This window comes from Chrysemys picta, chromosome 9 (assembly GCF_011386835.1).
Source record: "Chrysemys picta bellii isolate R12L10 chromosome 9, ASM1138683v2, whole genome shotgun sequence".
NCBI classification, from domain to species: Eukaryota; Metazoa; Chordata; order Testudines; family Emydidae; genus Chrysemys; species Chrysemys picta.
Genome location: NC_088799.1, coordinates 70674466 through 70686957, shown reverse-complemented (window position 1 = coordinate 70686957; position 12492 = coordinate 70674466). Strand labels below are relative to the sequence as shown.

The window sequence follows — 12492 nt, the reverse complement described above, 5'->3', positions numbered from 1 at the left end:
TACAATTGTTTTATTAAAACGTATATGTTTACATCCATTGTGATGTTCAGTACTTGATATCATAAGAAAGTGATATTGGAGGTTTTCAAAATAACTTCCATGTAGCTCTAAAATGTAAGGATTTTTAGACTTCAGAATGTTATGCTCAGGGGTGGAGGCACATAAAGAAGGATGAGGGGAAGGAGCAAAAACCAAATGGAAGAAGAGTCTAGGGATAGAAGGTGAGGAGAGCAGAGGGTGAGATTTAAAGGGAATTATGTGCTAAATGTAAATCCAATTAACATCAATTTGAGTTATACCTTTCCATTGAGGAGAATAATGGAAATGATAGCTCCGGAGACGAGAGTCACTTGTAACCAAAAATGATACTGTAGCCCTCTGAGCCAATACATTAATTTTATAAGTCCATGAGTGGAAGTCTTGTTCCACAAAGCAGAATAATTTTGCTCTTGTGGATTATGATTTTCCTTTCTTGGATTATGATGTCACCAGCACCTCTAAAGACATGAGGGGATGTTATCTAGTTTGATTCATGCTACTTTTATCACAGCCTTAATATGAATGGTCGATGGAGGACATAAGTCCTTCTGTTTTATAAGATGCTGTAACAGCAATACTGTGATGTCTTTCTGACCCAGAACATTCTGCGAAATGTTCCTGATGTAGTCAGTGGCTACCATTAAAAAGTTGGCATTTGTCAATAGTTGCCATCTAATAGGTCTGAGATTACTATATATTTTATGCCAGTGTAAACATTGACATAAAAGGAATTCTGGGAAATATTAGTAAGTTTGCATCGATGTATATGAGGATAGATTTTGGCCAATCATATTTTGTGTCTGTAACACAAAGGGTTGGTACAGTCTGATCTTTATTTGAACTGCATCTCTTTGAAATCTAAAGCAGACAATTACATCCTGGCCCTCGTCAGCAGAAATAACTGCTACAACAGGGTAGAAATAACTGACGATGCAAGTTACATCATAGATTTTGTTGTCCTGGCAGGGGCCTGTGCTGAGGATTTAGTTAAATAAAGGGTGTGTTCTTCTGAACTCTCACACTTTCTGAGTATCAGAGGGGTAGCCGTGTTAGTCTATAGAAGTGAGGTTCTTACCCACGAAAGCTTATGCTCCCAATACTTCTGTTAGTCTCAAAGGTGCCACAGGACCCTCTGTTGCTTTTGACTTTCTGAGTAGTAAGTCATTCCACTCCCAGCCGCTGCCTTCCTTCATTTCATGTCTCTCTCTCTTATGTCAGTAAGGCCTTTCTTCTCCCTTCCCCATCTATATTGATAGAATGAAGCAAAGGCCCAAAGTTACACTTTTTGGTTAGCTCCAATGGGCATTAACAGGTTTAATTTTGGCCACCAGGCAGTGCCCAGATTGCTTGAGAAGTGTAGTAAAAGCAACTGAGTGACCAAAGCATTACTCCAGCACACACCAAGGTCTATGCAAAATTAATACTGGACCTAAGGCACAGTGTTTGTCTTAAGTCAACAAAACATGTGATGAGAATTTTTCTACTTGTTAATGTTTGTTAATGTCTGTAAGTACTCAGTCTGTTAAAATTATTTTCATGGGATGTTAAATTGAATATGAAACCACAAAATTTCAGAGACTTGACAATATCATAATATACTCCAGCAATGTCTGAACAAGTGTACTAATTTCTCAGAAACAAAAGAGGTTAAAAAATAGCCAAATCTATTTTTCCAGAGAAATGTCTCAGTTTACAACAGTCTTCATCAGGCCTTTAAAATAAATGTCTAGTGATCTGTAGCTACATGTAATGTATTTGATTAACAATGCATACACCAACTTTTTATGACTATTCACCCAAAAAATTGAACCTGTAGCATTGCTGTTCCCAAGCATTTAGGAATTGTATTCCCCTCCCCAAATCACGTGAATGGCATAAAAATCATGAAATATTAAAAATACTAATTTGGGGATATTTTATGTGCCTTCTCTTTCTTGGACCTTTAAGGTTCATGTTTTCAAGCCACAACCATGAGGGCTGAAGATTTTTTTTTACTTAAGAACATTGACTTCCAGTGAGACAGGCTCCTAAGTGCCTAAGTCACTTTTGAAAATAGGACTTGGGCTCCTTAATCACTTAGACACTTGGGGAAATTTTACCCCAGGTGTGTTACTTTAGACTTTTGGTGCACCAAATTCTTTGCCTCAAACCAGTCATCTTGCTACGACTCTTTTGCTTTCCCACCGATTTCATTTCCAAATATCAACCTTAGTATGAAGATAAATGGCCAGATTTTTTAAAGGTATTTAGGCACCTACTGGAATTTTCAAAAGCCCTAGGTAGGCAGCTGGCACCTAAGTGTTAGGTGCCTAAATGCTTTTGAAAAATCCCATTAGGCACCTGAATACTTTTAAAAAACTGGCCCCAGAGCTCTTTGCATTATGGAAGAAATCAAAACAAAACCTTATGTCCCTACAATTTTTGGAGGGGAAAGTCTGGGGACTACTTTTACTTCATTTGTTTAGATAGATTTTTTTAAAGATTTATTTTAAAGATTTATTTTATTGTAAGATTTATTGTTGTTATGTTATTACTGGGATTCTGAAAGAATCAACCACATCAGTTAGAAATGTTTCACATTCTCTGGCCTTAAAGTAGGGGAGTAGCTTATAATGAATATATTTTGAAAACTAGAGAAATGAGCAGAGAAATAAATTCAATCTCAAATGGTGATTGAAATCTCCAAGTCGATTTATGGAAGGCTTCAAAGGCCTGTGAAGGTTGACAGAATCTCTTTAGCATGAGACGTCTTTCATTTTGCATCGAGGTTTACAGTTTTAAAAAATAGGAAAAGCTCTGCTGTCAGATGAAGCAGGTTTGAAAGCAGAGCTGCCTGTTCACGAAAGCCTGAAATTGTGCACATCTGTAGATAATGTTAATGTGTCCTCACAAGATAGCTGAAATAATATATTTCCTACATTGGATGCATTAAGCAATTACTCAGTTTGTAGTTGAAACCATATAATTTTCTTTCTTTCCTTGCAGTCGCAACGCCGTGTCACGTTTCACCTACCAGACGGCTCCCAGGAAAGCTGCAGTGACAGTGGGCTTGGAGACCATGAACCCAGCAGCAGTGCTAGCACATCGCATCCTCTGCCCCTTGGTTTCCCCCAAGAGGAGTACTATGAACAGGCTTCGCCCAACAGTCGGACAGAAGGAGATGGCAATTCGGACCCGGAGTCCAGTAAGTGATGCTCTCTAGGAATATTTGTCCTTAAATGTTAATAAGTCACAAGTGGGCTAATTTAAAGCCACTAATTAAAGTTTAATGCTAAATTAAGATGGGAAAATACTATTTTGGTTGCTAACCTCTACATTTTAAAGACAAAAATGATAAAGTTCAAAGCAAGTATTTTTGACTATTTTGTGTTGAAATGCTCTGTAGGTGTTGTAGCTGGTTTGCATCTTTATTAGCTGGGGTTTGTTATGGTTTTGGCATACTAGAGAGAAGTGGTGCTTTCTGGTTGGTTGTCACTGCTGCCTTTTTTATTCACATCGATGCTCCACAAGAACTGTATGGCTTTTAACATTTTCCCCTTCCGTACTTTTCCCTACTTTGCATTCTATAATAGCAGCAGAGCCTTCTGGGCAACATGCAGGTCTGTGAAATCACTGCCGTTCTTCAGAAATTAAAGGTCCTCAGTTTAGTGCCTGTGAGGGCAACTGTGGTGTGAGGTAATCACCCAGAAAGGCATTGCTTGTTGTGTCATATTGCTTAATTATACAAGTGGCACTGGAGGTTGTTGCCATTGGAAAGTGAGTAGGCAAAGCTGACATGTCAAGGTGTACTCAGGGCCAACTTACAACAGTGTATTTGATTTAGAACAAGTAGAACAAGAGGCTCCTTTGTAACTGTCATTCAGCATGATGAGCTCTCCCTTGTTGGACAAACACCAGATTCATGTGCTTTTCATCTCCCCTGGGTCTAGCCAGGCTCCAGACACTGTCTCTGGCCTTTAGGCTCATTCCTGACATACAGACTCCCTGATGGTACCCCTTCTCCAAAGTCGTACCCCACAGTCCAGCTATCCTAGGCCCCAAGAGCACTACTGAACCCCACAAGTCTCCTCAACAGCTTAAATGCACCCTTCCCCAAGCTCCACCAAAGGTAGTCTGGTTTACCATTTAACCCATTCAGAGGCACATGCCAGTTGAAGCCAGGCACTTAGAGGCTGTGCAAAGTAACTTCTTAAACAAACATGCAGAAAGCATACAGATTTACAGATCCATGCAAAAAACAACAAAACCTGCTCTCAAATCCCTCCCTCCAATGTCCTCACCAGTCTGAGAGCCCCTTGGGTGTTTATCTGTATCTTTCAGGAGTCCCTGATCCTCACTCCTTGGGACTCAGTCTTCTCGTCTCGGTCATGGATTGTACTCTCTGACTCCTGTAGCAAACTCCCTTCAACTTCTGTTGGTCTGGAAGTCAGACAGTTCTCTCTAGCTCAAAAAGCATGCCTTTGTTTTTTTAAAAGCCAGCCTAACACCTGATTTCTGTGATCTGTCTCCTGTTTTTGTGTGTGTTTGTTTTTTCATTTTCCACTCCTCCGCAGATAAGCTGGAGAAAACTGGTTTTATCTAGGTTGTAACCATCCACTTGTTTTAGGACCAAGTTATTCAATTGTTGTTGGTCCTTAATGACCAGCACTTTTAGGGGTAGGCAACCAAGTGCCATTCTCCTTCTTCTTAGCACAAAAGGTATGATGAAAATATACAGCAAAAGACAGCCTTATGGGCATAAACACACAGAATTCATAAGTTTGACATTGACAAACTTCTCAAATCCTCACTGTAACAATGTCAAATTCATCTCTAGATAGGGTCGAAAGAAGGAAACACACACACTTCCATTTCACAGAACAACTGAAGATCCTAATGCCTCCAACAGAGTTAGAAGGGAGTGATGATGAAATTTTAATCTAACTTAACAATGGAAAGAAAATGAGTTTATCCTAACAATGTCGTTGGAGCTGTTAATTATGTTACAAGGTGATATCGTATTAGTTGTATATGGCATTTCACAGACTTGTTTAGTACAACTGAATTAAAAAGTGTAATGAACAATTTACCCTTGAAAGTTGAGATGTTTTGGTATTGGCAAAATATTTGTGAGCTGTTCACAGAAATATAAAATTCTTTTGTTTTAATATTTGTGAATTTCTTCACAAAATATGATGTCTTTTATGAATGGCTCATGAACAATTCACTGGGCATCTTCAGTAGCTGAAGTGTTCAGCAAATGTGTTGGCTTGTTTGTATAGGTTTACATGGTTTTCGAAACAATGCTGAAATATTCCTTGTTTGGATGTCCTTAAATTATTTGAGTTTGGAATTCACTTTTATTTGTATTCAATCTAAAAAAGTTCAGCTTTTCACAGAACATAACCACAAAGGGGGTTGCATACAATCAAAAACAATAATTTTCAAATTTGAATGAATATTCATGTTTTTTCTTTTACTATTCACTCAAATCTGTTATTTACCCATACTTCACCAAAGTAAGTATTAGACGCAGAAGATAGGTATGTATGGTGCACTCTTAGCCTTGACTTGACTGCAAAGGACATCAGAGTAAAATTGATGCAAGAGAAATCACTACATTAGGCAAAAGTGAACTGATGCTGCTTTTGCCACTTAAAATGAGGCTCAGGTTTGGAGCTGTTGCTCTTTTTTGAACCCAATTTCTACAGCTTTAGATCAAAAGAAAAATGGATCACTTAGGAAGCCTCTGAAATGTCAGTTTGAGTCTAATAATATCCACACTGACAACTGAATGCCATTGACACATCTCACTATGCAGAGACTGAGCAGACACCTGATGTCTTTTTGAGTGTGAAATTTGCAGAAAGTTTAGTCACCTGTTTCAGAAATGACTAATTATCTGACAGCTCGGTTTTAAACTTGATACCAAGAAAAATTAGTGTTTCTGTAGTGTGAAGATGTGTTCTCCTCTAACTTTTATCCTTTTTTGATAACCTAACTACCATATACAATAGATGCAGTGTGGCATCACCCCTTTGATCTGAAGATCACAGCTGCTTGTGGATCTTCTAACTATTACTGTTATGGCATGTATCTGATGCAAGTACCTAGCGGCAAGCAATACAACTACATTTAAACAGGTCTGACCCCTCTGCATTTACACAACAGAAAATATCAAAGTACAGTACCGTTGTGGGAAAAATGTTGGCATATTTTTCATTGAAATTGCTCATTGCTGTAAGTTAACTTGTACACAGTGGAGTTGGGAGGAGCAGAAATACCTTGTTGACCAATTAATATGTTAAACTTGCTGTCCAAGAATTTAGTACTTTGTTGGCTAAATTTGTCACATGTACATAAAGTTTTGCAAGATATTTCTTGTTTAATATCTGGGCATTTAGCTTTAGTTTCTCCTTCCACGCTCGAAAGCCATCATGTGGAAATGCTGATTTCCTCCACCAAACAAGTTTAATTTTTGGTCTAATTCAGAATGGCCTGATGAAGTTGAAGCAATCTCAGCTCAGTTTGTTTCAGGAACAGACATACGGCTAATGTAAAAAATAAGAATATGAAGTAAAATGAAGCGCAAGTGGCTTAGACTACTATAAAATGAGGAGCATGGCTGTTATTCCTTCTCAAGACCTCTCTATAGTATTGGAACTTTCTTAATCTGAAACATTGATCTGAATATTGGGCTTCAGGATAATCTTCAAATTGCCTGAATGCAGTTTTACCCGGACTTGCAGAGCAAGTGAATGTGAAAAGCCTTTAATAAAACTACTCAGCTAGAACTGACCCAGAACTTATTAAGAGTCCTATCAAAGGTGACAAATGTCCCATCAAACAGGGTTATACCCACAAGCATTTGCTTACTCTTGCTTCTCCTAAGTATTGCTCTTCGGAGCTTTTCGTTTTAAGAAATTTATTCTTAAATAATAATTTATTCTCCTATAGAAAGATAACTATTAAACAACATGGGCATGAGGGTTACCTTAATATTTGGAAGCCCTGTCCTAAAATGGAAACTTTTAAAACAAATAAGCACTGAAAGACATTACCAATTATAATTTATCAATTGATCCATTGGTCCTAATATTGGGCTTTCTTCCGAAATATCAACAATATAAATTGAAACAATATTAATACCAAACTTACTAGCTACAACAAAATGACTGTTGCAAATCACTGAAAGAAACAAAAGATCCTCTTAAGAGTAACTATATCTGGAAAATATTGGAGATGCGAAACTCCCCAACTCACCCCTCAAAATTAGAGGGAGTGTTTTGTTTTTCTTTTTTTCTCCCTTTCCCCCCCTAAGAAAACAATGCCACCAGCACACGAGTTATGAGGAACCCTAAAGTAATTAAACTAGTATGAGCATGTGATCGAAGAAAACAAATATTGGTAAGAAATTGTTTTTGGTTTCAGATTTCTTGGCAGGGGGGAAGGAGGGAAGTGATATAAGAATAAAATGTTGAGAAAAACACCTTTTCAGTGTCCTTTTAAAAATAGTTAGATATATATTTTTAAAAATTGGAGAAGTGTTAGTTAAAGCTCTTTGGATTTTGTTGGTATAATTTTTCACTCAAGAAGGAGCTCTGGAGAAACATACAGTACAGGTGCTGTATAATGCATCGGAATGCAGAGCAGATGCCAATAAACTCTGTTGTGTTAGTCAATAGCAGTGTAAACAGGCATGTAAACTGTTAGAGGAAGTTAATGTTATCCTTAAGCAACAAAACTAACTTATGCAGCTTCTTTTTCAGTTTTCATTTAAATATATTGCATGCTCAATCTGTTGCTTTTTCTGGTAATAAATTACCTAAAATAGTAAGCTGTTCAGAAAATAAAATTCTTTCCCTTTTTGACTCCCACATCAGTTCAGCAGAAACATGTCTTTAGTTGTGAATCTAATTGTAAGGAAGAAATGTAATATATTTAAAGAGAACAAATTTGATTTTAAATCGATTAAATGAAGGAAACCATGTTAATGCAATGTTAAGAACTCACACTTAAAGTCAGGAAATGACAAAGTTAACTTACTTATCATGCCCCCAGAGGTGAGGTTGGGATGCTGGGGCTGTGTACCAGGTCATGGGCAGGAAAGCCCACCCTGGCTCCCTCACCCTTCTGCTACAGCTGTTCTGGCAACAACCTAGTACTGTTGTGATGATGCTGCTGCTCTTTTGGCTATGACATGGGTCTGGGCCCGACTCTTTAAAATGCTATGCTATTTTGATACTGCTGATTAAAATTTCCAGAGGAACACTAGCAAGAGAAGGGAAATATGGTGATTTTTAGCAGTTTGTAACTCAGCTAAATTTCATGGCACGTTAGCTTCAAAGCTTTCTACCTGCTGAATTTCAAAAGCCTGCTGCAAACAGTGGAAGGTGTTAAAGCAAGGATCTTTTATAATGGAAAGTGTTAGTAACCCTAAAAGTAGATTGCTACGAACTCCTGCTCCTATTATGCTGTGTGTGTTTAACTAGAAAATTCTTCCAGAAGGTAGGTGTAACACAGCTGAGTTAGTGTTGCTTCTGAAACCCTTTCTTTTGCTTTTCCTCTGATTTTAATCATGAAAGCTCACCTGCATATTAATACAGTCTTTTCTATTTAATTTCTTTTGTTTAAAAAGAGCAACAAACAAACTCATGAAGCAGAAGACAACAAGAAAAGGATTGCCTGTGCAGGCAGCTCTTAGAAGACAGTAACAATGTTCCTTAGGCAAATTGTGCTAGCAGCTCCTCTCTCTGCTCTGGTCATGTCAGTTAGGGGAAATAAGCAGTGACATCAGAGAGGGAGTTGTGGGAGAAGATATGTGTTAGGCACAGCTGTGAATTTTAGCAGCTAAGTTATTGTGACCATATTTTCCCAAAGGGAAAATGGGACACCCCATGGCTGGCCCGAAGTCCGCCTATTGCCCCTGCACAGATGGCTTGAGCTGTCCCTGCCTCCCACCTATGTGGGGCTGGCTCAAGCCTCCCCTTCCCCCCTCAGGGCCGGTCCAATCCCCTCTGCACAGGGCCGGCCTGAGCTGCTCTTTCGAGCGGGGCTGATGTTGCTGTTCTTTTCCCACACGTTCCTCTGAACCCCACTACGGGTCGCACACCACTTTTTTTGGAAAAACGGCATTTGTCCAGTTTGCTTTTGCCAACTGTTGATCAACTGGCAAGAGCAAATGGGACAAATGCACAGTTTTACCAAAAAAGTTGGGATGGCCTGGACATGGCTTAAAAAAGGGCTGTCCTGGCCAAAATGGGACATATGATCACCATAAGCTAAGTTCTGAGCATGCTTAACAGCTATTTTATTTTCAGTTGTTTATACTTTTCGCTATCCCTTTAAGCAAGCAGATGTGCTACAACTCAGTATAAATTACCTCTGTGTCAAGTTTCAAACTTCATCCAGTTTTTCTTTAGCCTTGTCGAAACAATTTGGTTAGATTTTTCTTTTTTTCTACAGTAGGAAAATTGTATTTCCCCCCATTCTTCTTTAACGCACAAGCAGCTGAAGGAAGGATTTGCTCATATACCGCCCGTACCACTAGTCCCTCCCCCAAAATCCCACCAGTAGGGTGAACGCCAACCACAGAAAATATTAGCTGAAAGGATGAATGTTTCATAAAATTAGCTTGTGAATACAGGGATTAATAATGGTAACTGGTTTGCAACCTTAGCTATTGCAAGTGTTACCTGGCACCCACCAAAATAATTAGTGACAGGATTGTATAATCCATCTGATGTAGTTTTGCAGAAGAAACTATTAGTCTCCAACTGAAAGGAAACAATCAATGTGAATTGCCTCTCCATAAGAGAAAATGGCCACATTTCTTCCCATGCTGGCTTGTCTGATGCCTAGAAACACTCTTGCTGCTGAAATATGTCATTTTGACATTGTAAGAAAAACTATCCTCGCAGTTGGACAGCAGACCTCATGCTGAGATAAGAGATTGTGGATGGTGTTGGGTGGTCTATTGCCCCCCTGCTGAACAGAGAGTCTCTGGTGTATCCCAACAGGAATGTGCTCTTTTTTAGAAAAGATCTTCCATTCCCCCTCCTCCACCCAAAATACTGATAAAGTATCAGTCATTGCTCACCCTACTGATGGACAAAGGAATATGGTTGAGTGTTTCTGTTTCAGATTCTTCATCCTAAAATATAATCAGACCTAAGATATGGGCAATAAGGGGACAGTAAGAATTGTCCTATTATTTTTTAAATTTTTGTCATGAATAGGTGGGGATGATTCCATTGTAATTAGGGAAAGATGAATCCATGTGAATGAAATATTAACCAACTCATTCTCAAACTATACACATTTATTTTCAGGGTTAAAAAAGTTTGTCTAACTTTCCATAGAATTTGCCATTGTCATGGCCCTCAGTTCTGACTTGGATCAGAAGCAGGAGTAGAAATTAATGTGAGTAAGACTGTTCTCAGGACACATGCTCAAAGTGAAAACAGGAAGCATCAGAAATCTTTCATTTCCTAGATTCTCAAGAGATGTAGATACCGTAAATATCAGAATCCCAACCATTACTGAATTGACCATCTGTCTGCAGGTCCCCAGTGGTTAGATTCATGTTGCTGCTTGTGAGCCATGGAACTTTTGATAGCACTGGAAACGGTTAACATTGTGAAGTCTCCTAGAATCCCTGAGCATGTAAGAGCCTGTACCCCAACCATCCCTTAGTGTGTCTCTTTCCTCTGGGTCCCACAGCTGTGGAACCTCTTCTCAATCAAAGTTTGTTCTTTTTGTAGCTATACTTAGTTGTTAGTTTTTTTCTGTAGTTAATGAATTCTTGTTTGAGGATCCTGTTGAGCCGAGCAATTGGTCTTGGGTGGATTTTTTGGTTTGGTGGATTTTTCCCAGAGACCAGCTGGCCTCTTTGTGTTTTATTCTTCTGGCCAGTGTAAAGTATTTAGCCTGTTTTGTTCTCCACTACTGTAACTCTGGACAAAGCTCCAACTTCCAAATAATGCAAAGTCTTTTACAGTAAAGTGCATGACTGTCACCCCTTACAGATACTTGGGTGGAGTTTGTCTGAGGGCACACTCAGTTGAGAAGTCTGTTTGCTGTGAGGATCAAGCATCAAATTAAAGAGGCCACAAAAACTCAAGCTTTCTCTAACCTGCAACGCTTTATCAGCTGCTAGCTTTGAGCTTTATGAGTCAGCTTTTGAGATTTGCCCACCAGTATACAATAATTGTTTTACCATTGGATTACCACCTTGTTACTGTACCATGGTAGTAAACACTGGCCACCATTACATTGTCATAGATTTACAGTGGTTGCATATTTGGCAGTGGTGATAATTATTTCTAGATTGCAGTGAAAGTCAGTTTACCAGTTTATCAATCATGTCAATGTGTGGTAAAACATAGGAAGAGAGAGAACACAAATCAGAGTGCTTAGAAAATGAGTGTGCAAATAATTCCCCAGATCAGTAGGGTGGGGAACTGATGTTGAAGGACTGAATATGAGACGAATCTGAGGAGAAATCAGATACCTAGGTAGAATAGATTAGATGGAGAGAGAAGGGAATTATCCTCAATGTAATCAAATCACTAATTCACACTGTTTTAAAAAGTCCTGACAAGTCTGGATTTTGAGAAAATGCTTCATTGTAAATATTCATTTCACATTCAGAATCATCAGATGTGACAGCGTTACAGTTGGAGTAGCATTTGGCATGCAGTATCAGGATAATGAAGAACTGACGTGAAACAACATTTAACAACCAACCAAAAGATTGTAGTTTTATTTTTTTCCACAAATCATTCCTCTCTTCCCTCCCCTTTTAATTCTACAACCACTTTTGAAATGCAACATTGACATTTGTCTTTATGTTATTGAGAAGTTATCGAGTTGCCATAGCATTTAGGTCTAATAAAGAGCTGTATTTGAGACAAAGGGGGAAATGCTGTCATTAGTAATTTAAAGATAATAAATCTCAGGCTGAAATATGTCCCAGCCTGCCACATCTGTCTGTCTGAGTCCCTCTCCTTTTACTATATTTGCCTATGGGGTTTGCCTATCCCCATGGCTGTACACTAATAATTAATTCACAGAGTGCTGAAGTAATTAATCTTTCTGAGCTAGTACAGTTTGATTGATCTTCTACCTTTAATCTAATTAGCCTGTACGTAGGTGGGAGAATGTAAAGGCTGAATACTGTACTACTTTGAGAAATGCCAACCTTTTTGATGACCTGCTGAGACTGCTGCCATGAATCATATATATGAAACACTAAGGGTAATCAGTAGTTGGATATTTGATTTAAAAGGTGGGAAATTGGTGAAAATCAAAATCAGGGTAGGTTGAACATCTTCATTTAAATGCATATATCCTTTGTTACTAGTTTAATAATGTAACTTTATATCTTGGTTGTGCATATTTAAGGGCAGTAAGGGTTATACAGCTGAAAGCTAAATTGGATTCTCAAAATATTTTAGCTGTTCCTTTCTAAAC

General features: G+C 38.5%; 1 protein-coding gene across 6 annotated transcripts in view; it reads left to right on the top strand.

Annotated features, from left to right (window-relative positions):
* PCDH11X (protocadherin 11 X-linked) overlaps positions 1 to 12492 on the top strand; it is a 1048566-nt gene that overhangs the window by 760987 nt on the left and 275087 nt on the right. For all 6 annotated transcript variants that reach the window (XM_005288308.5, XM_065556488.1, XM_042853322.2 and 3 more), the window contains one exon: positions 3025 to 3223. In XM_005288308.5, the coding sequence (XP_005288365.2) occupies positions 3025 to 3223 (199 nt within the window). The remainder of the gene's footprint in view (positions 1 to 3024; positions 3224 to 12492) is intronic.